Genomic DNA, 25453 nt, shown 5'->3' with positions numbered 1-25453 from the left:
CGGGGAGCCTGGCCGGGAGGAAGGGGCCTGGGGGCTGCCAGCCTCCTGAGGACCACAGGGCCTCCACGGTCTTGGCAGCAGGTCTCCAGCCGGTGGCCTCCAGGCCAAGGACAGCTCTGTCCTCACAAAGCCCTTTCCCAGCCTTGCTGCTAACAGCAGGCAGGCGCCTGCCTCGGGAGGCCGTGGTGGTCTCATACATTCCGAGACAAGAGAACAAGTTCTCGTGGTGTCTGATGTGCTAAGCATGATGGTGAACACCTGTCATCCCAGCTACTCAGGAGGCTGAGGCAGGAGGATCGCGGGTTCAAGGCCAGCCTCAGCTACTTAGAAAGATCTGTCAAAATACAAACAAAAGTCTGGCGTGGTGGTGTGGTGGTACACCCCTATCATCCCAGGACTCGGGAGGCTGAGACAGGAGGATCGCAGGTCAAGGACAGCCCCCTCACCTAGCAACACCTTGTTTTAAAATAAAGATAAAGTAGGGCTGAGGATATAGCTTGGAGGTGAACTGCCTGAGTTCAATCGCCGGTACTACAAAAAAGACACCTCATGTGGACACTGAGAGCAGGAGCTGTGCTTCAGAGCAGGGTGAGCTCCGGAGCCGTGCGTGGGACGGACCGGGCCAGAACCGCACCGAAGCCTAGAGTTCCTAGTGCGGCCCGGTGGGGAGCCTTCTAGACGGCCATGTTTCTGCTGCTTTGCTGATTGGACGGTTTCCCCGAGCCCTGCAGCTGGAAGCCCTGGGTCAGCTCTGAGCAAGTGCAGGTCAGGAGAGGGGCCAGCTCGGTGCCCTGGGAGGGCAGCGCTCAGGCAGGGCCGGGCCTGGGGCGTGGTGGCCGGGGTGCCATGCTCCCGGCAGCGCCCAGAGCTTTAGGGGACTGGAGCTGGGGTCGGGGAGGAAGTCCGAGCAGGGTCCTGGACAGGGCAGGCAGAGCCCCTGCCCGGCCTGCAGGCGCCTAGGGCTGCTTCTCCCCAGGGGCCAGGGCGAAGGGCCCCACCAGCCAGCCGAGTGGAGGGCTGTGCTGCAGGCCATCCAGCAGCTGGTCCAGCGCCTGCCAGGCCTGGCTCACGCCCGCCAGACTCTGAGCCAGACGCTCGGCCGGCAGCTCCTCAACAGACCCGGCCGACGACACGGTGCCGTAGAGCTCACACAGGCTGTGCCGTGCGCGCCCCACCTGCCGCTGCAGCTCGGGCGGGAGCCCCTGGAGGCCAGAGGCCAGGCCGCTGGAAGCCTTGTGCAGCTGCCCGAGGAGGGTGCAGATCCTGGGCAGGGCATCCGGGCCCTGTGGGAGGAAGGAGACATGAGTGGGCCCGGAGCCCAGGGGAGGGGGCTCATCCCCGTGCCCCACGCACCTCTGGGGTACGATTGTCCTCTCTGGTGCTGGAGTCCCGGCCCGCACACCGCTGCCCTTGAGGGCCCTGCATGGCCAGCTCGACCTAGAAAGAGAAGCCAGCTGAAGCCGGGCGTGGGGGCGCACGCTTGTCATCCCAGCATTCGGGAGGCTGGGATGGGAGGATCGTGGCTTGCTGACAGCCTCAGCTACTTAGGCCCTCTGCAACTCAGGGAGACCCTGTTTCAAAATAATAAAAAATAGGCTGGAGTGTAGTTCAAAGGTAGAATGCCCCTGGGTTCCATCCTCCGTACTGGGGGGGAAGAGCCCTCCCAGGCTTCCCAGCTCCCAGTGGATACAATCTAGGTCTGGCTGCCACCCACTTGCTGCTCGGCCACTCCCACTTCTCCGGCCACACCCTGCTCTCTAGCCACGCCCTCAAACCACCAACCGTGCTCATTTGACTAGCCACGCCCCTGGGGTCACGCCCACCCAGTCCCTATTTCCCCGCCACACCCTTCCTCCCAGCCAGGACCTCCTGGGGGCCCCCGCCTTCCTGCTGTGGCTGCCTTCTCCGGGGCAGGCTCCCTACTGGCCGGGACCTGGCTCCAAGGGACCCTTCCCCACCCTATTCTCTGCACGGGGTGACCTTGCCCCCCAGCTGGAGGCTGCAGGGCTCTCACCTCCTGGGCGGCCTCCTGGAGCTGGGCCAGCGCGTCCCTGGCTTGGAACTGGCTGTCCTGCAGGCGGCTCACGGCGTGTTCGAAAGCCCGCTGGCGGAAGCCGGGGGCCAGGTCACCCAGCCGGACAAAGTAGCTGCCCCCGTCGGCTGAGAGCACCTTGGGCCCCGGCTCCGAGGCCGCCAGCTGAGCTGGACGGGAAAGGACAGGAGGCTCAGGCCAAGGGCCGGGGGTCTCCAAGGTCAGCGCCCAGCGCGAGCGAGGTCGCCGGCCCGGCCCCTCCTCTCACCTTGCTCCTCGGCCTGCATGGGGCGGAAGATCTCCCCCAGCCTCTCCACCTCGGGGGCTCTCTCCTGGACGCCTCTGGCTTCCCCCTGGCCGCCGGAGGCCCGCGTGGCCACGTCCGCCAGGAGGCCCTGGGTGCTGGCCGTGGCTTCCAGAACAGGCTCCCATCCGGAGCCAGGGGCGTCTGGGAGGCAGAGGCCCCTGGAGCCATCCGTGGCCCCGGTGCTATGAGGCCCGGCCCGGGCATCACCCTTGGTCCCAGGGAGCCAATCCCAGTTGGCGCTGTGGGCGGCACCTGCGGCCACTGTGTCTGCCCCAGGGAGCCCAGCACACACCTCATCCCTGCGGCTGGTCAGCATGGCTTGAGTGGTGTCCAGGCCCCCCTGGACAACACCCTTGGCCACATGCATGGCCCCGCTCACCCCGGTACATACAGTGTCTTTGGTGCCCGTCAGCACAGTCCTGGCAGTGTCCACCCCGGTCTCGATGGCCCCCTTGGCCACACTCACAGCCCCAGTCACCCCGCTGCACACAGTGTCCCTGGTGCCAGCGGCGATGTTCTGGGTCGTGTTCAGTCCAGTTTGTAAGACGCCTTTGGCCACGTTTGCTGCCCCCGTGAGCCCAACGGACATGGTGTCCTTGGTGCCAATGACCATAGCCTTGGTGGTGTCCAGGCTCCCCTGGACGGCCCCCTTGGCCACGTTCACGGCCCCGGTCACTCCAGCAAACATGGTGTCCTTGGTGCCGGTCAGCACGGTCTTGGTGGTGTCCACCCCGGTCTGCGCTGTCCCTTTTGCCACGTTCACTGCCCCCATGAGTCCAGTGGTCACTGTGTCTTTGGTGCCCGTGAGGACAGCTTTAGAAGTGTCCAGGCCCCCCTGGACAGCCCCCTTGGCCACGCTCATGGCCCCGGTCACTCCAGCAAACATGGTGTCCTTGGTGCCGGTCAGCACGGTCTTGGTGGTGTCCACCCCAGTCTTCACTGTCCCCTTGGCCACGTTTGCTGCCCCTGTGAGCCCGGCGGCCACCGTGTCCTTAGTGCCTGTGAGGACAGCTTTGGAAGTGTCCAGGCCCCCCTGGACGGCCCCCTTGGCCATGTTCAAGACCCCGGTCACCCCACTGCAGACAGTGTCCTTGGTGCCGGTCAGAACGGTCTTGGTGGTGTCCACCCCAGTCTGCACTGTCCCTTTGGCCACATTCACTGCCCCTGTGAGCCCAGTGGTCACTGTGTCTTTGGTGCCTGTGAGGACAGCTTTGGAAGTGTCCAGGCCCCCCTGGACGGCCCCCTTGGCCACGTTCAAGGCCCCGGTCACCCCACTGCAGACAGTGTCCTTAGTGCCGGTCAGCACGGTCTTGGTGGTGTCCATCCCAGTCTGCACCGTCCCTTTGGCCACGTTCGCTGCTCCTGTGAGCCCGGCGGTCACTGTGTCTTTGGTGCCTGTGAGGACAGCTTTGGAAGTGTCCAGGCCCCCCTGGACGGCCCCCTTGGCCATGTTCAAGGCCCCGGTCACCCCACTGCAGACAGTGTCCTTGGTGCCGGTCAGCACGGTCTTGGTGGTGTCCACCCCAGTCTGCACTGTCCCTTTGGCCACATTCACTGCCCCTGTGAGCCCAGTGGTCACTGTGTCTTTGGTGCCTGTGAGGACAGCTTTGGAAGTATCCAGACCCCCCTGGACGGCCCCCCTGGCCACGTTCATGGCCCCGGTCACTCCAGCAAACATGGTGTCCTTAGTGCCGGTCAGCACGGTCTTGGTGGTGTCCATCCCGGTCTGCACCGTCCCTTTGGCCACGTTCGCTGCTCCTGTGAGCCCGGCGGTCACTGTGTCTTTGGTGCCTGTGAGGACAGCTTTGGAAGTGTCCAGGCCCCCCTGGACAGCCCCCTTGGCCACGCTCATGGCCCCGGACACCCCGCTGCAGACAGTGTCCTTGGTGCCGGTCAGCACGGTCTTGGTGGTGTCCACCCCGGTTTGCACTGTCCCTTTGGCCACGTTTGCTGCCCCCGTGAGCCCAGCAACCACGGTGTCCTTGGTGCCTGTGAGGACAGCTTTGGAAGTGTCCAGGCCCCCCTGGGCAACCCCCTTGGCCATGTTCAAGGCCCCGGTCACCCCACTGCAGACAGTGTCCTTGGTGCCGGTCAGCACGGTCTTGGTGGTGTCCACCCCGGTTTGCACTGTCCCTTTGGCCACGTTTGCTGCCCCCGTGAACCCGGCGGTCACTGTGTCCTTAGTGCCTGTGAGGACAGCTTTGGAAGTGTCCAGGCCCCCCTGGACAGCCCCCTTGGCCACGCTCATGGCCCCGGTCACTCCAGCAAACATGGTGTCCTTGGTGCCGGTCAGCACGGTCTTGGTGGTGTCCATCCCGGTCTGCACTGTCCCTTTGGCCACGTTCGCTGCCCCCGTGAGCCCGGCGGCCACCGTGTCCTTGGTGCCCATGACCACAGCCTTGGTGGTGTCCAGGCCCCCCTGGACGGCCCCCTTGGCCACATTCACGGCCCCGGTCACTCCAGCAAACATGGTGTCCTTGGTGCCGGTCAGCACGGTCTTGGTGGTGTCCATCCCGGTCTGCACTGTCCCTTTGGCCACGTTCGCTGCCCCCGTGAGCCCGGCGGCCACCGTGTCCTTGGTGCCCATGACCACAGCCTTGGTGGTGTCCAGGCCCCCCTGGACGGCCCCCTTGGCCACATTCACGGCCCCGGTCACTCCAGCAAACATGGTGTCCTTGGTGCCGGTCAGCACGGTCTTGGTGGTGTCCACCCCGGTCTGCACTGTCCCTTTGGCCACGTTCGCTGCCCCCGTGAGCCCGGCGGCCACCGTGTCCTTGGTGCCCATGACCACAGCCTTGGTGGTATCCAGGCCCCCCTGGACGGCCCCCTTGGCCACGCTCATGGCCCCGGACACCCCGCTGCAGACAGTGTCCTTGGTGCCGGTCAGCACGGTCTTGGTGGTGTCCACCCCGGTCTGCACCGTCCCTTTGGCTACGTTCACTGCCCCCGTGAGCCCAGCGGTCACTGTGTCTTTGGTGCCCATGACCACAGCCTTGGTGGTGTCCAGGCCCCCCTGGACGGCCCCCTTGGCCATGTTCATGGCTCCGGTCACCCCAGCACACACTGTGTCTTTACTTCCGGTCAGCACGGTCTTGGTGGTGTCCACCCCGGTTTGCACTGTCCCTTTGGCCACATTCGCTGCCCCCGTGAGCCCGGCGGTCACTGTGTCCTTAGTGCCTGTGAGGACAGCTTTGGAAGTGTCCAGGCCCCCCTGGACGGCCCCCTTGGCCACGCTCATGGCCCCGGTCACTCCAGCAAACATGGTGTCCTTGGTGCCGGTCAGCACGGTCTTGGTGGTGTCCACCCCAGTCTTCACTGTCCCCTTGGCCACGTTTGCTGCCCCCGTGAGCCCGGCGGTCACTGTGTCCTTAGTGCCTGTGAGGACAGCTTTGGAAGTGTCCAGGCCCCCCTGGACGGCCCCCTTGGCCACATTCACGGCCCCAGACACCCCGCTGCAGACAGTGTCCTTGGTGCCGGTCAGCACGGTCTTGGTGGTGTCCACCCCGGTTTGCACTGTCCCTTTGGCCACGTTTGCTGCCCCCATGAGCCCGGCGGCCACCGTGTCCTTAGTGCCTGTGAGGACAGCTTTGGAAGTGTCCAGGCCCCCCTGGACGGCCCCCTTGGCCATGTTCATGGCTCCGGTCACCCCAGCACACACTGTGTCTTTACTTCCGGTCAGCACGGTCTTGGTGGTGTCCACCCCGGTTTGCACTGTCCCTTTGGCCACATTTGCTGCCCCCGTGAGCCCGGCGGTCACTGTGTCCTTAGTGCCTGTGAGGACAGCTTTGGAAGTGTCCAGGCCCCCCTGGACGGCCCCCTTGGCCATGCTCACTGCCCCGGTCACTCCAGCAAACATGGTGTCCTTGGTGCCGGTCAGCACGGTCTTGGTGGTGTCCACCCCGGTCTGCACCGTCCCTTTGGCCACGTTCGCTGCCCCCGTGAGCCCGGCGGCCACCGTGTCCTTGGTGCCTGCGAGGACGGCCCTGGAGGCGTCCAGACCCCCCTGGACGGCCCCCTTGGCTAGGCCCAGGCCGCCCTGCAGCGCCTCCTTAGCTGCGTCCGCCACGCCGGCCGCCCCACAGGAGATGGTGCCCTTGGTCCCGGGCATCGCGGAGCCGGCCGGGTTCTCGGCCTGGTAAGGAAAAGGGCGGCGTCAGCCGGACAGCGCAGCCCGCCTCCGCCGCCTCTGCGGCCCTGGCCCCCAGCCTCGCGGCCCACACGCTCTGCCCCTGGGCTGTGGGCGCGGCCCTCGGGCCACCGCCCGGCCTCCGGCACACCTGGATGTCCTCCATGGCCGCTTTCAAGCCTGGCTTCCCCGGGACAGTGGGGAGGCCGAATTGCTTGTTTAAAAAGTCAACAAGCCGACGTGGCGGCGCACACGTCACCCCAGCACTGGGGAGGCTGAGGCAGGAGGATCGCGGCTCGCGGCCGGCCTCGGCTACTCCGCGAGGCCTCGCAACCCAGCGAGACCCTGTTTTTTGTTTTGTTTTTCAGCTCTGGGGCTGGGACCCAGGGGCGTCCACCTCCGAGCTCCACCCCCGGCCCTAGTTTTTATTCTTTATTTTGAAACAGGGCGACTGTGCACCCGGATCCTCCCGCCTCAGCCCCCCAATGCTGGGATGACGAGCCTGCGCCACCGCGCCCAGCTGAGACCCTGTTTCAAAGCACAGAACAAAAGATAGGGCCGGAGGTGGAATGGCCCTGAGTTCCACCCCCAGTACTGCAAAAATAAATAAAAATCAAAAATATAAAAAAAAAAAGCAGTCTCTGGAGCAGCATGCCCGGTGTGGACTGTTCTGGAGCCCCGCCCAGCTGTGGCTTCCAGGTGTTGCAGACGCGCCCCTCTGCCGGGTCAGGCCTGGGGGCCACAGTAGCGCCATCAGACCCCGGGCCTCGGGACGGGGTAAAGCAGTGCGGGTCACTTAGTGTGTGGCCTTGGGCCGGCGGCCGGCGTCTCTGGTCCTCTGGTCCGTGGCGTGTGTGTGTGTGTGTGTGTGTGGGCGGCGTGGGACGCGGGCTGTCTGGGGCCTGCACCCATTTCACGGATGTGTCAAACTGAGGCCGGGAGCCAAAGGGTCCCCCTGGACGCCCACCCCGGGCCCCGGGGGGCAGGCGCACCCCAGGATCACCCGGGGCCCCCTCTCACCGCCTTCGAGGTCTGCGCCAGCGTCTCGGTCCCCGGGGCCCTCTCTTCCGCGTCGGTGGCTACTGCGGGGACAGAGGCGGGTGAGGCGGACCCGGGACACCACGCGGGCCGGTTGCACAATCACGGGACAGGGCTCGGAAGGTCAGGAATGTCCCGGCCGCCCCGCCAGGGACAGCCAGCGGGACGACAGCCCACCCGCCGGCCGCCCCGCCGCCACCCGCGGGTCTCCCACCCACCCTCCCCGGCAGGTGGGGGATTTCTCTGCCGGGTGCTGGGTGCTGGGTACCCTCCACCAGGCCCCGCCCGCCCGTCCTGCCCGCCGCGGCTGCCAGTTGCCCATGTGCCAGGGCTGTGAGGGAGAGGTCAGCTGCCTGGGCCCGGGTCCAGGGCGAGGCCGCTGCCCAGGCTGCGGCCCCTCTCTGAGGGGCTGTGTCCGCACCCCCAGCCTGGCTCTGCCACTCTGAGCTCTGAGCGACGGACTCGGCGGGAGCCTGGGTACCTGGGGTTCCCTGCTGGCTGGCGCCAAAGGGCAGTGGCACCCAGGGGGCCCTCCCCGGGCCCCCGCGGTCAGTCCCGCTGCCCACTCACCCTGGGTCTGGGGCCGGCCGGGCCTGGTGGAGCCGTGGGCTTTGGCCGCCCGGCTGCGGGCGGAGCTGAAGCCGGGCAGGGACCCGAAGAAGCTGCTGAGGGTCTGCGGGCAGGGGGCAGGGCGGGCGGTGAGCCGCGGCCGGGCAGCGCGAGGGGCGCCCCGGGCTCCCCGCGACCTTGGGGCGTCCCTCCGCCCGGCCGCCTCCTCTGGGGGCAGCGGGCAGCTGGAGCTGCCCCAGGGTCCCAGGAGATGACCTGCCATCCCCTTTTTAAAATTAAATTAAATGTTTTGTGGTCCTGGGGGGGAACCCCGGGGCTTTCTACCTCGGGGCTGCACTCCCAGCCCTATTTTATATGTTATCTGCACACAGGGTCTCCCTAAGTAGCTGAGGCCGGCTTCGAACCTGCGCCATCCTCCTGTCTCAGCCTCCCAAGCGCTGGGGTGACAAGCGTGCGCCACCACGCCCGGCTTACCTGCCGCCCCTTGGCGCAGATGGGGAAACTGAGGCTCGGGAGGGTGTGGCTGGCCAGGACTGTCTCCCCCGTCTGGCCGGGCGGGGGGCAGGGGGTCGGCCGAGCCTCCTGAGCCCTGGGCCGCGGGGTGGAGCCCGGCCAGGCTGGGGGTCTGCGGCCACGCGGGGTCGCCTCCGCGGCCCTTTACCTTGCCCTTGGGCTTGGGGGGGTCCCGGCTTCCTTCCTCCGGAGTGGACATGGTGGTGCTCCTGGGGGTCAGACGAGGACCAAGGGGGGCGTGAGGGGGTCCCCGGGCGCCCCGCTGCGCCCCAGCCCCCGGCGGCCCCGGCGGCGCTCACCTCGCTGGGGGCTCCCTGGCTCGGTGGCGGTTGACGCTGGTCCCGCCGGCGACCGGCCGCGGCTTCCAGGCCTTATAGGGTCTGGGCGGGCGGCCCGGGCGGGCGGGGCGGTCACGTGACTGTCGCCTGCCAGCGGGCCCTGGCCCAGTGCCTCTGCCCGGGCCACCGACTCCCCTCCCGGGCCCGGGCACTGCCCGCCGCCCTCCCCCGCCGGGCCCATCTGTGTGCCTCAGTTGTCCCCCTAGCTGCCTGGTCCCAGGCCACCCGGCCTCCTCAGTGGGCTCCCAGGGGCCGGCGCGGGCCCGCCCCCCCGGACACCCTTCCCCCAGATCCCCAGTGGCGCCCGCTGTCCCTCGCCTCGGCCCAGCCCTGGGACGGGGCCGGCCTGGCACACAGCTGGCGCTTAAGAAACATTTGGCCGAGCCAGGACCCAGGTGGGTGGGGGAGAGCTCGAAATGAAGTCACCCGCACAAGCCCAGCCCCGGCGAGGAGGGGCGGGGGCACCCTGGCCGACTACAGACTCCAGAAGCAGGAGAGAAGCCGGCCGCGGGGCGCGCTTGTCACCCCAGCACTCGGGAGGCTGAGCCCGGAGGATCGCGGTTCGCGGACGGCCTCAGCCACTTAGGCCCTCCGCATCAGTGAGACCCTGTTTCAAAATAAAGAATAAAAATAGGGCAGGGGGTGGAGCTCGGAGGTCGAATGCCCCTGCCTGGGTTCCATCCCTAGGACCGCAAAAAAAGGAGGAGGAGGAGGAGGAGGAGGAGGAGGAGGAGGAGGAGGAGGAGGAGATGGAGGAGGAGGAGGAGGAGGAGGAGGAGGAGGAGATGGAGGAGGAGGAGGAGGAGGAGGAGGAGATGGAGGAGGAGGAGGAGGAGGAGGAGGAGGAGGAGGAGGAGGAGGTTGAGGAGGAGGAGGAGGAGGAAGAGGAGGAGGAGGAGGAGGAGGAGGAGGAGGAGATGGAGGAGGAGGAGGAGGAGGAGGAGGAGGAGGAGGAGATGGAGGAGGAGGAGGAGGAGGAGGAGGAGGAGGAGGAGATGGAGGAGGAGGAGGAGGAGGAGGAGGAGGGATCCGGGCACCTGGGAGTCGAGATCCTGGCCTGGCGGCCGGGCCTGATCAGGGGGGCTCCACGGAGTTGGTGTTCTACCCCGAGGCTGCAGGAGGATTGGCGCAGACCCAGGTCCCGCGCCCCATCTCTCCGGCCCGCGGGGATCCTGGCCGCGTGCTCTGGGGTGAGGGCGCAGGGCCAGTCCCAGAGCAGGAGGGGGCCTGGTGACCCAGGTCATCCCCTTGGAGATGTTTACAAACAGCTGGGGAGCCCCTGCCTCCCTCCCTCTCTCCCCCCAAGGGAAGCTGAGGCTCCCGAGGGTGGCGGGAGGTGCGGGAAGCGCCCCCCACCCCCCGTCGGCCCAGAGGAAGATGAATCTGTCCATGAATGCTCACCACCCCCCCCCTACAGACCTCCGTGGCTCCCATCTGGCCCAGGTCAAAGCCCAAGTCCTCCCTGGCCCCCAGAGCCCTGCCTCCCTCCGCCCTCTCTCCCCTCAGGCCCTGTTCCTCACTCGGGCCTGCCCCAGGGCCTTTGTCCGGGCCACCCACTCTGCCTGAGCTGCCCCCCCCCAATCCCTCACCGCGGGTATCAGCTCCTAGGGAGGCCTTAGCGAGGGCCCCCCCTGCTTAAGACATTCGCCCCTCAGCCAGGCAGGGCGGCACACGCCTGGCATCCCAGTCCTTGGGAGGCTGAGACAGGAGGATCCCGGGTTTGAGGCCAGCCTCGGCAACTTAGTGAGACCCTCCGCGATTTAGTGAGACCCTGTTTCAAATTTTAAAAAGCACTGGGGGTGCAGCGCAGAAGTAGCATGTCCCCCCTTGAGTATAATCCCCAGCTCTGCCCAAAACAAAACGTCTCCCCTCCTCGTACCCGACCCCCTCCCAGTCCCCCGTCCACCTGTTTCGCCTACTAACATGAAAATAACTTTTCTGGTTTATAATAACTTTTCTGGTTTATAATAACTTTTCTGGTTTATAATAACTTCTCTGGTTTTCTGTCGCCCTGACTGCTCGGTGAAACCTGCAGGACGGGAGCTGCCTAGTTCCCGGCCGTGAGCCCAGAGCCGGGGACCGCCAGGCATACGGCAGGCGCTCAGTAAAGACCCGTCGTGAGAACGAATGAGCCAGGGCCGCGCGGTGCCGCTGTGTTTACGGGGACTCAGGAGAAAACAACGGGGGCGCACGGGGGGCGTCGCCCGGGTGCCCAGCGCGGCGGCCGGGGTGCAGCTCCCGGCCCGGCCCCAGGCTGAGGCTGAGACAGGAAGCGGCTGGTCGGTCTGGGGGCCCTAGGGAGCCACAGAGGTTCTGGAGCGGGGATGGCAGGGAACGCGGCAGACGCGAACGCGCTGGGGCTCCCGGAGCCGCCCCTGGACCGGGGCCCAGGGAAGCCAGGGGCCGCCCTGACCTCATCGCCAGAGGGTGATTGCCTCACACCCCGCCGGGCAGAGGAGGCCGAGGAGCGGCCGAGAATGTGGTCAGAGGCCGGAGCGCCCCGTGAGACCGGCCGCGGCCCCTGCCCTGCCTGTCTCCATCCGGCCGGGCAGCTGCGGGGCCCACGCCGGTCACCCCAGCTCTCGGGAGGCTGAGGCCGGAGGATCGCAGGCCTGCAGTGGCGGTAGCACTGAGCACTGAGCCCAGGGGCGTCCTACCTCTGAGCTGCCCCAGCCCAATTTTATCTGTTTGTGTTGCAGTAGGGTCTCCCTAAGTGAAGGAGAGTCTTACTGTTTGCGGAGGCTGGCCTCAAGTCTTCCGTCCTCTTGTTCGGCCTCTATTTTGTGTGTGTGTGTGTGTGGTACTGGGGCTGGAACCCAGGGGCTTTCTGCCTCCAAGCTACACCCCCAGCCCAGCCCTGTTTTTTATTCTTTATTTTGTTTTGTTTTTGGTGGTACTGAGGGTGGAGCCCAGGGGCTTTCTACCTCCGGGCTACACTCCCAGACCTAATTTTTATATTTTATTTAGAAACAGGGTCTCACTAAGTCGCTGAGGCTGGCTTCGAACCTGCGCGATCCTCCTGTCTCAGCCTCCCAAGCGCGGGGATGACAAGCGTGCGCCACCACGCCCGGCTTTATTCTTTATTTTGAAGCAGGGTCTCACTGAGTTGCAGAAGTCAGTAGTTTCACTCAGTAGCTGAGGCTGGCTGAAAGCCTGCGATCCTCCCGCCTCAGCCTCCCAAGTCCTGGGATTACAAGCATGTGCCTCCATGCCCGGCTCAGCCTCTGGTCCTGAAATACCCCCTCCCCGTGTCCCCAAAGCCCCATGCCTCCGGGAGCCCCAGTTCTGAGACCCCTCGGCTGGGACGGACGCCACGCGTCGCTGACACAGGAAGCACCTTTATTGTGGAGCGCACACGCGGCCGGGCGTCTCTGGGCACACTCAGTCCAGGCCCTCCGACCTGGGGGACCTGGGGCTCCCCTTTTAAAGCTCCCAAAACAGCCCCCGACACCGGGGTGCTCCGATTGGCTTTTGGAACAGGGGAAGAGGACAGGACCACGGGCCACAAAGAGGTGTTTGGGGCCCTGCCCCTACCGGGGCCGGGCGCTCCAGGACACCTAAGTCCTGAGTTCGCATCCCGGGACTCGAGAGCGAGTGTGCGGCCGGCAGTGCGGTCAGAAGTCCAGCTCGGGCATGAGCGTGTGCCGGCGTGGGCCGCCGTCCTCCCGCGGCCCGCCCGCCCCGGCGCCGTGCTCAGCCTCCCAGGCCCGCTGCTGGGCCGGCCAGTCCATGTGCGCCCAGCGCGGGTCGGGGTCGCCCACCACCTCGTCCACCCAGTCCTGCAGGTCCAGCAGCGGCTCGGGCCGCTCCACCAGCACCGGCGCGAAGGGCCCCACGAGCCAGGGCAGCGGCACGGCGCGCAGCACCAGCTCCAGCAGCTCGTCCACGCTCGCCTGCGCCCTGGCCACGCGGCCCCGGCCCTCGGCCAGCGCGGCGGCCGGCACGTCCCCGAAGCAGCGCGCGTCGGCGAAGGCGGCCTGCAGGGCGTCCACGCTGCGCCGCACGTCGGCCACCTTCTCCTGGGCGCCGGCGGGCAGGCCCCGCACACCGGCCTCCAGCGCTTCCACCGCGCCCCGCAGCTCCAGGGTCAGGTCCCGGGACAGCAGCAGCGTCTCCAGCTCCATCTGCGGGGAGGCCGCCCGTGCCTCGGTTTCCCCGGGCACCCAAGCCACTGACCCCGGGCCTTGCACCCCGGGAAGCTTAAGAGCCGTCCATTCCCCAGGCCTTGCACCCCGGGAAGCTTAAGAGCCGTCCATTCCCCTTCTGACGTCTGCCGAGCAGGGGACCGTCCGCTCCCCGGCCCCAGCGCCTCACCTGGCTGCGGCAGTTCTCCAGCGGCCGCGGGCTGCAGCCCTTCCGCGGTGCGGGCGTCTCCATGGCGGTGGCCGGGGTGGCCGGGCTGTCCCCACACTGCGAGCGGTGGATCTGGGGGCACAGGGACGCGTGACCAGGGCTGGAGGACTTGCAGTGGCGCCGGTGACCCAGGACCAGCCCCAAGCTGGCTGGCCTCAGTAAGCACGCAGTGAGCACTGTCTGTATACACGGCCCTCGGCCCGCCCTGCCCCCTGTGCTTGGAGCTCCGGGTCACTGTCCGGCCCTGGCGCTCGCTGACCACTCTCAGGACACTTTCCCCTGTCCGGATCGCTGGTCTGGGGTCACCTTCTCCAGGAAGCCTGGCCCCCTCGCCAACCTCTGGGTCCCAAGCACACAGCGCGCCCCCTAGTGGACGGAGAGGGACACTGCGCCTTCAGCGTCCACGCAGGGCCTGCCGGGCAGGTGGTAAAGGACGAGGGCGGCCTGTCATCCCAGAACTGGGGAGGCGGCGACAGAAGGACCGCAGGCTGTGGACAGCCTCGCGAAGAGTGAAACCCCAGTCAACCTAGCAAGAGCCTGTTTTAAAATAAGAATAAAATAGGGCTGGGGACGGGGGGTAGCTCAGAGGTAGAATGCCCCTGGGTTCCATCCCCAGTACCGCACACAAATAAAAAAATAAATAAAAAGAAAAAGGGAAGAAGGAGGAAGGGCTTTGGGAGGCTGAGACCGGAGGATCACGGTTCGCGGCCAGCCTCAGCTACTTAGTGAGGCCCTCTGCAACTCAGTGAGACCCGGTTTCAAAATAAAGAATAAAAGCCGGGCGTGGTGGCGCACGCTTGTCATCCCCGCGCTTGGGAGGCAGAGACAGGAGGATCGCGCAGGTTCGAAGCCAGCTGCGCTGGCTTAGGAGACCCTGTTTCCAAATAAAAATGTAAAAATAGGTCTGGGAGTGTAGCCCGGAGGTGGAAGGGCTTCCAGGAACCCCAGTACCACCAATAATAATAATAATAATAATAATAATAATAATAATAATAATAATAATAATAATAAAATAAGATAAAGAATAAAATCCAGGCCTGGGGGTGGAGCTCGGAGGTAGACTGCCCCGGGTTCCATCCCCAGTACCACGAAAGAAGAAGGGAAAAAAAAAAAGGAAAAGAAGGAAATGAAGATCAAACAGGGTCCATCTGTGTGCTGGGATATTACTCAGCCTTTGAGAGGCCGGTAATCCTGATGCCTACACTGTGGGTGGGTCTGGAGGTTCGTTCTTTCTTTCTTCTTTCTTTCTTTCTTCTTTTTTCTTTCGTGGTACTGGGGATGGAACCCAGGGGCTTTCTATCTCCAAGCCACACTCCCATCCCTATTTTTTTTTATATTTTATTTTTTATTTTGAAACAGGGTCTCACTAAGTTGCTGAGAGCCTCACTAAGTAGCAGAGGCTGGCCGCGAGCCGCGATCCTCCTGCCTCGGCCTCCCCAGTCCTGGGATGACACGCATGCGCCACGGCCGGGTCTGGAGGACATCCCAGCTCCTGCCAAGAGGCAGGCGCAGGCTGCAGGGGGTCCCTGAGCACAGAGACGGGAGCCGCCTGGCGCGTGCGGGGCGCGGAGGGCAGAGACGTGGCGGGTGGGCCAGGGCTCACGTGGGGGCCATGGGCTCTCAGGACGTGGGTGCGGGATGACTTCCTAGCCGGGTCACGTCCCGGTGCCACGGCCTGGGCTCTTGACCGTGACCCAAGCGGCCAGCTTCCTGCTTGGGACGTTTTACCACATACACAGCTGAGAAAACAGGGATAACGCAAGATCCCGTTGCCCCATCGTGGGAAGACCAGGCAACGAGCTGCTCCTCCGGTTATCTCCCTGGTGAGTGTCCAGTAAGCGCTTACTGTGTGCACGCCACCGCCAGCAGTGTGGGCAGAACGGTGAGCGGCGTAGCTCAGTGGTAGGGCGCCCCAAGTTCAACGCAGAAAACACCAATAAAAGCCAGTCGTGGCGCCAGCAATCAGCCTTGGGAGGCTGAGTCAGGAGAATTGCAGGTTTGAGACCCGCCTCAGGACCACCAAGCAAGACCCTGTTTTTTATTTTTATTTTTTATTATTTATTTGTTTATTTTTTGGTGGTACTGGGGATGGAACCCAGGGGCCTTCTACCTCCAGACTACACTCCCAGACCTATTTTATATTTTATTTGGAGACAGGGTCTCTTAAGCCAGCTGAGGCTGGCTTCGAACCTGCGCGACCCTCCTGTCTCAGCCTCCCAAGCGCGGGGATTACAAGCGTGCACCACCACGCCCGGCAGCAAGACCCTGTTTTGAAACTAAATACCAAACCAGGGGTAGAGGCCGAGACAGGAGGATCGCAGGTTCACAGACAGCCTCAGCTACTTAGTGAGACCATGTTTTAAAATAAAAAACAAGCCAGGCGTGGTGGCGCACGCTTGTCATCCAGCACTGGGGAGGCTGAGACAGGAAGATCAGAGTTCAAAAACATCCTCAGCTACTTAGTGAGGTCCTTTACAACTCAGTGAGACCCTGCTTCAAAATAATAAAAAATAGGGCAGGGGGTGTAGCTCAGAGGTTGAATGTCCCTGGGTTCTATCCCCAGACCCGCAAAAAATAAATAAACAAAAATAAATAAAGAATAAAAATAGCGCTTGGGGTGTACCCTGGAGATAGAATGCTCCTGGGTTCCATGCCCAGTACCACCAAAAAAAAAAAAAAAAAAAAGGGGCCGGGCGTGGTGGCGCACACTTGTAATCCCCGCGCTGGGGAGGCTGAGACAGGAGGATCGCACGGGTTCAAAGCCAGCCTCAGCTGGCTACAGAGACCCTGTTTTCAAATAAAATATCAAATAGGTCTGGGGGTATAGCCCAGAGGTAGAAGGTCCCTGGGTTCCACCCCCAGGGCCATCAAAAAAATAAAAAATAGGACTGGGGTGTCACTTGGAAGTAGAATGCCCCTGGATTCCATCCCCAGCACTACAAAAAAAAAAAAAAAAGGGACTGGGAGTGTAACATGGAGGTAGAATGCCCCTGGGTTTAAGCTCCAGTGTCACAATAAACAAACTAACAAACGCAACTCAAAAGAGCAGGGGAGCCAGGCGGGTGGTGCACACTCATAACCCGCACTGGCGCCCTCTGGCGGTCAGCTCAGGTAGGACAGAGCCCGGGCGGGCGGCCAGGTGACTAGCACTGGCCGGGCGAGGGCCAGGTGACTAGCTGGCCGGGCGAGGGGCCAGAAGCGGCGACTTGGGATAAACTTTGCGCGTGTGGGAGGGGAGGGTACTGAGGACCGGGCCCGGGAGTGTTCTGCCCGCCAACTACACTCCCAGCCCTTTTGGAAGCAGGGGCTCCCTGGGTTGCTAAGACCGGCTCAAGCCTGCGATCCTCCCGTCTCAGCCTCCCCAGGGCTGGGATCTGGGGCGCGCGCCCCCTCGCCTGGCCCAGCCCTATCTTAGTTTGTATTTTGAAACAAGCTGCGGAGGGCCTCAGTAAGTTGCGGAGGCTGGATTCGAACCTGCGACCGTCCTCCCGCCTCAGCCTCCCAAGGGATCACAGGCGGGCGCCCCCACCCCCAGCTGACCTGCCCCGGGAATTCCAGCCCGCACTCCCCTCCCCCCAAAACCGCATCCCCGCACCCCTGGGTTCCTGGCCCTGGGCCCCCGGCACCCCTGCCCGGCTCAGCCCCCCTCCACCAGCCGGGCGGGCGCTCATCCGTCTCCCGGGGCGGGATGGGTGGGGGGTCCTCACCAGCTCCAGCGTCTCCTGCAGCCGGGCCAGCGTGTCCTGTGCACGGCGTTTGCTCTGCCTCAGTTTCCCCAGAGAGTGCTCATAGGCCAGGTGGCGGATCCTCGCAGACAGGGAGCCCAAGCGCACGAAGTAGCCCTGTTGCCTCCTCTGCTCCTCCAGGGAGCCCACATCTGGGCCCTGGGCCTCGGCCGCCAGCGCCTCTGGGGGAGGGGGCACGGTGAACAAGGCCGCCCCCCGCAGACAAGCCCCGCAGAGACGCCCACCGCCCTCCAGAGACGGGCCGCGGCCTCCCCAGCACACGCAAGCGCCGACTCGTCTGGTCGACCCAAACCCTGCGACGGAGGCCCTACGACTGACCCGTCCCACAGTGCCCAAGGGGCAGACCCCGAATTCAAAGCCAGGCGAGCTGACGCCAGACAGCACGTAACCACCTATTAATCAGCTTCTAATTATTATTATTTTTTACAGTACTGGGGATGGAACCCAGGGGCATTTTTCCACCGAGCCACGCCTCCAGCCCGATTTTTTCTTCTCTATTTTGAAAGAGTCTCGTTGAATCGCAGAGGGCCTCACTGAGCAGCTGAGGCTGGCTGCCAACTTGCGATCCTCCTGTCTCAGCCTCCCAAGCGCTGGGGTGACGAGCGTGCGCCACCACGGCGGGCTTTTAAATTTTTTACTGTATTTATTTATTTATTTACTTTTGCGGTGCTGGGGATGGAACCCAGGGCATTCGACCTCCCAGTTACACCCCAGCCTGACATTTTATTCTTTATTTTGAAACGGGGTCTCACGGAGTTGCAAAGGGCCTCGCTAAGCAGCTGAGGCTGTCCTTGAACCTGAGATCCTCCTGTCTCAGCCTCCCGAGTGCTGGGGTGACGAGGGCGCCCACCACGACCGGCTTTTTAATTTCTGTTTTGAAACAGGGTCCCAGGAGGTTGATGGGCGTCTTCCTAAACGGCCAGCGTTTAAGGGTCTGGTCCCAAACCTCTAAGCCCTGGATGCGCCTGGGGCCTGGGTGGGCTGATTCCTGGCAGGAGGCAGGTGGCGAGGCCGTGAAGGGCCTGGAGGCCAGGCCTCCGTGTGGCCTTGGGCGAGTGCCAGGCCTCTCTGATCGGGACGGCCAGGGAGACGCTCCCTGGGCAGGAAGATTCAGGGGCCCGGTGGGGAGGCCGCCGGCCTCACCGAGCTCCTCCTCCGTCATGGGCAGGAAGTGGTCGACCAGCTCCTCGGACTTGCCCAGCACGACGTCCACGGCGTGGCTCACGGAGCGCCTCAGCTCCACGCTCCAGCGCCGGCTCCGCTGGGCCAGGCCCACCACGCCCGTGACGCTGCTGGCCACCGCGTCCTTGGCTGAGGTCACCACCTGGCGGGGAGGGCCCTGCTGAGGGACCGCAGGTCTCCAGCTCCCTGGACTGGGATTCGAGACCTGTGGACCCCTTTCTGACCCTGTGCCTCAGCCCCCCCATTATAAAGTGGGGGCTAATAAGACCTTTCTCAAGGGGTTCTACTGACGCCATCATGTGGGTCTGATTATTTTATCTAATTTTTTTCTTTTTTTTTTTTGCGGGTCTGGGGATGGACCCCAGGGGCATTCTACCTCCGAGCTGCACCCCCAGCCCTATTTTTCTTCTTTATTTTGAAACAGGGTCTCGCTGAGTTGCAGAGGGCCTTGCTGAGTAGCTGAGGCTGGCCGCGAACCACGATCCTCCGGGCTCAGCCTCCCGAATGCTGGGATGGCCAGCGTGCGCCCCACGCCCGGCTTCCTTTTCTCTTTTTTTTTTTTTAGTTAACAGGTTTGACACTGCTGTCCTGAAAATGGACGGCACTCTTCCCCCCCTCGTCCACGCTGGGGGTCCCCGCGGGGGGCGCCCCGGTACCGTGTCCGAAGGTTGCTGGAGAAAGGGCAGCTTCTCCTCCAGCCTGTCCAGGCCCCTGCAGGCTACATCATTCACTGCGGCCACTGAAGAGAGAGGGGGGATGGAACTAGGGACACACGGAAAGATGCAGAGGGAGGGAGTGCGTGCGAGAGACAGACAGGGGGAGAGATGGACAGACAAGGCAGGAAGAGAGCCAGGCAGCCGGAGGCGGGGGCAGCGGCAGCAGGACCGGGAAGAGGGCGCTGGAGTCAGGACTTGGACCACGGGGCCTTCGGGCAAGCAGCTGTCGCCCAGGGAGGCGAGGGGGACCCCAGAGGGTGGCCCTGCCGTGCCCCGCCCCGGGCCTCCAGGTCACCCCTCAGCCTGCCCAGCTCAGACGCGCCCGCCAGCAGCCCAAGGTCACAGGAGCTGGCTCAGAAGGAGCGGGCGCTGCCGGCTGCGCCCAGGCGGCTTCTTCGACAGTGAAGGGTTTGTTTGTTTGTTTATTTTGTATTGGGGCTTGAACCCGAGGGCATTCTACCTCCAAGCCACGGCCTCAGCCTCCTATTACTTACTTACTTACTTATTTATTTATTTATTTATTTATTTTTGCGGTACTGGGGATTGAACCCAGAGGCCTTTTATCACTTAGCTAGGGTTACACGCCCGGCTTAGTTATTTATTTATCTATTTATTATTTTGGCGGTACCGGGGATGGAAACCAGGGCATTCTACCTTTGAGCTATACCCCCCAGCCCTATATTTTATTTTTTGTTTTGTAACAGGGTCTCACTAAATTGCGGCGGGCCTAAGTAGCTGAGACTGTCAGCCTCCCAAATGCTGGGATTACAAGTGTGCGCCACCATGCAGGGCATAATACACACACACACACACACACACACACACACACACGATGTTTTTCTTTTCAAACGGGGTCTCACTAAGTTGCTGAGCCCAGCCTGAAACCTGTGATCCTCCTGACTCAGCCTCCCAAGTCCGCTCTCGGGCTGTGCCGCCTGCCCGGCTAAGGCGGAGGGTCTTTCTGTCCCTCCGGGGTGGCCCCTGAGCTGTGGTCAGCGGAAGCTGTGGGGCACAGATGGGCGGCGGGTCAGGAGGGCGCGATCCCAGCGGCCCGGGACTCACACTGGGGCCGCAGGCGGTGCAGCAGCGGCTGGGCGCGGTCCAGGGCGCAGGCGGTCAGGCCGCACACGGAGGTCTCGGCCAGGCGGCAGGCGGAGCCCAGCAGCGGGTGCCGGTCCTTGGCCGCGTTGTAGGCGGTCGAGACGGCCGTGCACGTGGTCCTGACCAGGGGCAAGGCGGCCACGCGCTGCACCACATTCTGGGGAAGGGGAGGCGTCAGGGCCCGGGGAGCCGCACCCCCAGCCGGGTGTCCCGGCGGGGTCGGGAGGGAGCTGGGGAGAAGCGTGTGGCTGCCTAGAGCCGCCCTGGGTCTCGGGGTGCACAGGGGAGGGTCTAATGGCTAAGAGCTCGGCCCTGGACAACATGGCCTGGGTCCTGGCGGCCCTTCGGGGCTGTGAGCGCCAGGCAGGTGATTTTCCTGCCCTGTGCTGCCTGGATTCCCCCTCTGTCGCTCAGCCATGAGTGTCTTGCTGTCCTGGAAGTTAAAGGTGCCGGTGGACACGGAGACAGAAGGGGGCGCGTGGGGCGCAGAGGGGTGCTGGGCGGGGCTGGGCGGCCTGCGGGAGGTCTCCCCTGGTCTCCTCGCAGCCCTGCGTTCTGCAAAGCCCTCAGAATCGGGGTTCCCCAGGGAGAGCGCCCTCCCCACCCCAGCGCCCCTCACCGGCTGCTCCAGCCCACTTAAATCGGGGCTAGGGGCCTGAGCGGGCTCATCTTCGGCCATGGCTGCAGCACACGGGGTCACCCTGGGGGGAGAGGGCAGAGTGAGGGGCCCTCTGCATACCAGCCCTCCCGCCCCGTCCAGGCCTGCGCCCCGACGTTCTGGGCTCTGTGACTTGGAGACGTCTCCTTCCCTCCTGGGGACTCGTCTACGGACCGGGGCATTGCGCAGGGCACAGACACGTCTGCACAGGGCTCTGCACACAGTAGGTGCACAATAAAGACCCTGGGGGCGGGGTAGGTTACCGTGGCGGCAGTGGGCCTGGCCGTCATCCCCTCACCTGCTGTGTGACTTCGGACACACTCCTCTGTGAAGCAGCGGAAGGTCCCTGCTGCCCCTCCCTGGAACAGCCCTCCCAAGCCGTGTGAGGGAGCGCTGCCGTCCGATCAGCCAGACTGTTTGACAGACGGGGAAACTGAGGCACCCACAGGGCCACGTGGCGCCAAGGTCACAGCTCGACCTCAAGCCTCCGACTCGCCGCCGCGGTTCTCCCCCCGTGGCCTCTGGGCCCTGGTCCCCTCCCAACTGGGTCCTGAGCTGGGGCCAAGTCGGTCAAGGGTCCCGGCCACCTGCTCCGGCCCGCCGCGCCCCTTCCGCGCGGCCACAGCCTCTCCAGCCAGCCGGCCCCGGGCCGGCCCCCGGCGGGTTTCTGGACGCCCCGCGCCCCACTCACCGGGTCCCGCTCAGTCTCGCCCCCCAGGCCCGCGCCTCCGCGGACCCCAGCCGCGGCTCCAGTCCCCGCCCTCTGCCGGCTCCGCCCCTCTTATAGCGGCCCTGGGGGCGGGGCCTCCGGGACGGGCCAATAGGGAGAGAGCGCGGAGAGGCGTGTCCAGGGGCGTGGCCCCCGCTTCCAATAGGACTCCCCTCAGACTACCGTTGTCATAGCAACCAGGGATGCTGGCTACCCAAGACTGAGCGGCTTCGGTCCCCGGCACCCTCGCTCACCCTAGGGCCGCGAGACCAGGACAGTCACAGCCCCGCGGGCCTCTGCAGTGACCTCGGGCAACTCCCCAATGACTGCTTTACCTCCATCTCCCCCTCCCCTCCTCCCCCTTCCCTCCTCCCCCTCCTCCTCCTCCTCCCCCTCCCCTCCTCTCCCTCCCCCTCCTCTTCCTCTCCCTCCCCCTCCTCTTCCTCCCCCTCCCCCTCCTCTTCCTCCTCCTCCTCCTCTGTGTGGTACTGAGGCTTCAACTAAGGGCTTCTACCTCTGAGCTATGCCCCCAGCCCCCTTTTTATTTTTTATTTATTTATTTTATTTATTTATTTATTTATTTATTGGTGGTACTGGGGGTGGAACCCAGAGGCTTTCTACCTCCGGGCTACACTCCCAGACCTATTTTTATATTTTATTTGGAAACAGGGTCTCACTAAGTTGCTGAGAGCCTCACTAAGTAGCCGAGGCTGGCTTCGAACCAGAGCGATCCTCCTGTCTCAACCTCCCAAGCGCAGGGATTACAAGCGTGCACCACCACGCCCGGCTTTTTTTATTTAATTTAATTAAAAAAAATTTGTTTTGCAGTACTGGGGTTGGAACCCAGGAGCATTCTACGTCCGAGCGACACCCCCAGCCCTAATTTTTATTCTTATTTATTTATTTATTTATTGCGATAATAGGGATGGAACCCAAGGGCATTCTACCTCTGAAATACACCCCCAGCCCTATTTTTTATTCTTATGAAACAGGGTCTCACTGAGTTGCAGAGGGCCTCACTAAGTAGTAGCTGAGGCTGGCCGCGAGTGGCGATCCTCCTGTCTCAGCCTCCCGAATGCTGGGATGACAAGCGTGCGCCACCACGCACGCCCGGCTCCGATTCTATCTATCTATCTGTCTATCTAGCTATCATTTATTTATTTATGTGGCACTGGGGATGGAACCCAGGGGCATTCTACCTCTGAGCTACACCCCCAGCCCTATTTGTTTTGTTTTGTTGGTGGTACTGGGGATGGAACCCTTCTACCTCCGGGCTACACTCCCAGAACTATTTTATATTTTTATTTGAAAACAGGGTCTCTTAAGCCAGCACGGCTGGCTTCGAACCTGCGCGATCCTCCTGTCTCCGCCTCCCAAGCGTGGGGATTACAAGCGTGTGCCACCACGCCCAGCTTCTATTTTTTTTTTTAATTTATTTATTTTGAAACCGGGTCTCACTGAGTTGCAGAGGGCCTCACTAGGTAGCTGGGGCTGTCTGCGAACCGCGATCCTCTGGTCTCAGCCTCCCGAATGCTGGGATGACGAGCGTGCCCACCACGCCCGGGCCCCTTGAGCCTGCCCCAGGCCGGTGCCCACTAGGTGCCACAGACCAGCACTGGACAGCTGGCAGCCTGGGCCACAAGCTCTGGCAGCATCCAGCGGTAAAGTGATACCCAGTGAGAGCCAGGGTTTTATTTCCACTGGCGTCCCGGATGGGGAGGGAGAGTGGAGTCAGTGGCCATCCAGTCCCAGTCGCCATCTGCCTGGGGGTCCATGTCCTGCCCCCGGCTCTGGTTCCCATATCTTCTAGGCTCCTGGGTCCCGGTGACCTAGAAGTCATCCTGGGCGATAACAGCGAAGACAGGAGCGCTGATTTCAGGAATCTGTTCCACAGGTGTTTTTATTTGTGGTACTAGGAATTGAACTCAGGTGCTTTCTACCTCTGAACTACGCTCCAAGCCCATTCGCTTTTTATTTTTATCCATTTATTTATTCCTTTATTACGGTACTGGGGACAGAACCCGGGGGCATTCTACCTCCAAGTGACACCCCCAGCCCTATTTTTTATTCTTTATTTTGAAACTGGGTCTCACTGACTTGGGAGGGCCTCACTAAGTAGCTGAGGCTGGCCACAAACCTGCGGTCCTCCTGTCTCAGCCTCCCAAGTACTGGGATGACAAACGTGTGCGCCACCACGCCCGGCCCCACAGGTATTTATTTTATTAAATCCTTGGGGAGAGCCGGGCGTGGTGGCCACGCTCGTCATCCCAGCACCGGGGAGGCTGAGACGGGAGGATCGCGGTTCGCGGACAGCCTCAGCTACTTAGTGAGATTCTGTTTCAAAATAAAGAATAAAAATTAGGGCTGGTGGTGTAGCTAAAGGTCGAATGCCCGTTGGTTCTATCCCAGACCCCCCCCCCAAATCCTTGGGGAGATGCTGGATCAGCGAGAACTTAGCCCAGCACTTGGAGAACCCCCTTAGAAACCGAGGTTCACCCCTGTGTGGCCAGGACGCAGCCAGAGGATGGCACCAAGAGATTGAGAAAATCGGGGATGGTGTTGAAGGCCTAGCTGCAGAAACCGGGAAGCCCGGCGCCCACGGGGAGCTTGGGCCCCCCCACATCGGCCTTGGCGGGACCCGCCACCCCCAGGAGACGCCGACCCCGCACAGCCTCGGGCCCGGCACAGCGGGTGTCGTTCTGGGAGAACATTCTGTCCTTATTGGCCAGCAGCCAGTGACAGAGGTCACCCAGGTTCCCGTCGCAGAGCCAGGGGTTACTGGAGATGTCGAAACCGTGCTCCATTTCGCGGGAGGGCTTTCCGAGGGCCGCCCAGAGCCCTGCGGGCGCGCCGGCCAGCAGGTTATTGGAAAGATCTAGCATGTCCAGCTCCTTCAGGCCGCGGAAGGCGCCCGCAGGCAGGGCGGCCAGCTTGTTGTCGTTGAGATAGAGGACGCGCAGGGCCGGCTGGGGCGCGAGCAGGGCCTCGGCCAGCGCCCGCAGCCGGTTCCCCTCCAGGTGCAGCCGCTGCAGGGCCCGCGGGCCCCTCAGCAGGTCCGGCGGCAGGGCCTCCAGCCGGTTGTCCCCCAGGTCGAGGGCGCGCAGGGCGCTCAGGTTGGCCAGCAAGCCGGGGGGCAGTGCCCGGAGGCGGTTCCCCGACAGGTCCAGAATCTCCAGGGCTTCCAGTCCGCGCAGCCACGGGGCCCGCACCGCCTCCAGCCGGTTTTCCTTCAACACCAGGGTGTGGAGGGCGGCCGAGGCCTGGAAGAGCCCGGGGGGCAGCGCCGCCAGGGCGTTGCGGGTGAGGTCCAGCACCCTCAGCCCGGGCACGGGCAGCAGCAGGCCGGGGGACAGCTTCTCCAGCCGGTTGCTGGACAGGTGTAACTCGCGCAGGCCGGGGGCGCCGCGGAGGGCGGCGGCCGGCAGCTCCGTGAGGTTGGAGAACTCCACGGCCAGGTGCGCGGTGTCGGCGGGGAGGAGGCCGGGGAATTCGGCAGGCTGGTGGCAGAGGATGGAGCTGCCGTTGGCCGACTGGAAAGCCTGGCAGCTTTCGGGGCTCTGGGTGACCCCCCGAGCCGAAGCCACCGAGAGCCAGAGCAGGAGCAGGGTTCTAGAGAGACAGCAGTGAGGGCCCCTGGGCGTTAGCCACGGCCACGGCGCTCGAGGAGCCACCGGCAGTGCAGATACACTCGGCCCCACCCGGGACGGGGCTCCTTCCATCTCGCCAGGGCGCGGGGCCTAGCCTACGCCTTCTTTTTCTTTTCTTTCTTTCTTTCTTCTTCTTCTTCTTTTTTTTTTTTTTGCCGAACTAGGGATGGAACCCAGGGGCATTCTACCCCTGAGTTACACCCCCAGGCCTATATATGTATTTTTCTTCTTTATTTTGAAACAGGGTCTCACCGAGTTGCAGAGGGCCTCACTGAGTAGCTGAGGCTGTTCTCGAACCGCGATCCTCGGGTCTCAACCTCCCGAGTGCTGGGATAACAGCCATGCGCCACCACGCCCGGCTCTGGTAACAACTTCTGACCAGATTTGTTTTCTGGGTCAGTTCTTCACTATCTCTGT

At 63.5% G+C, this 25453-nt stretch overlaps 3 protein-coding genes across 3 annotated transcripts; all 3 read right to left on the bottom strand.

The window, feature by feature from the left end:
• Positions 1 to 956: 956 nt before the first annotated feature.
• PLIN4 (perilipin 4) lies at positions 957 to 8785 on the bottom strand (the record flags this gene model as incomplete). Its single annotated transcript, XM_080713042.1, has 8 exons — positions 957 to 1283; positions 1354 to 1437; positions 2015 to 2202; positions 2301 to 6471; positions 7486 to 7547; positions 7772 to 7834; positions 8074 to 8176; positions 8735 to 8785. The coding sequence occupies 8 exons, from the start codon at positions 8783 to 8785 to the stop codon at positions 957 to 959; spliced, it is 5049 nt and encodes a 1682-aa protein (XP_080569168.1).
• A 3753-nt stretch (positions 8786 to 12538) lies between these two features.
• Positions 12539 to 20701, bottom strand: PLIN5 (perilipin 5; the record flags this gene model as incomplete). The annotated part of the gene is made up of 6 exons (XM_080713041.1): positions 12539 to 13048; positions 16904 to 17184; positions 18167 to 18347; positions 18862 to 18944; positions 19984 to 20179; positions 20642 to 20701. The coding sequence occupies 6 exons, from the start codon at positions 20699 to 20701 to the stop codon at positions 12539 to 12541; spliced, it is 1311 nt and encodes a 436-aa protein (XP_080569167.1).
• A 3255-nt stretch (positions 20702 to 23956) lies between these two features.
• Positions 23957 to 25108, bottom strand: LRG1 (leucine rich alpha-2-glycoprotein 1; the record flags this gene model as incomplete). Its single annotated transcript, XM_080713040.1, has 1 exon — positions 23957 to 25108. One exon carries the CDS (start codon positions 25106 to 25108, stop codon positions 23957 to 23959), a length of 1152 nt encoding a protein of 383 aa, XP_080569166.1.
• Positions 25109 to 25453: the final 345 nt, after the last annotated feature.

Source organism: Muscardinus avellanarius (genome assembly GCF_963383645.1).
Source record: "Muscardinus avellanarius genome assembly, chromosome: 16".
NCBI lineage: Eukaryota > Metazoa > Chordata > Mammalia > Rodentia > Gliridae > Muscardinus > Muscardinus avellanarius.
The sequence above is the reverse complement of the archived record's forward strand: the minus strand, read 5'-3'. Positions and strand labels throughout refer to the sequence as shown.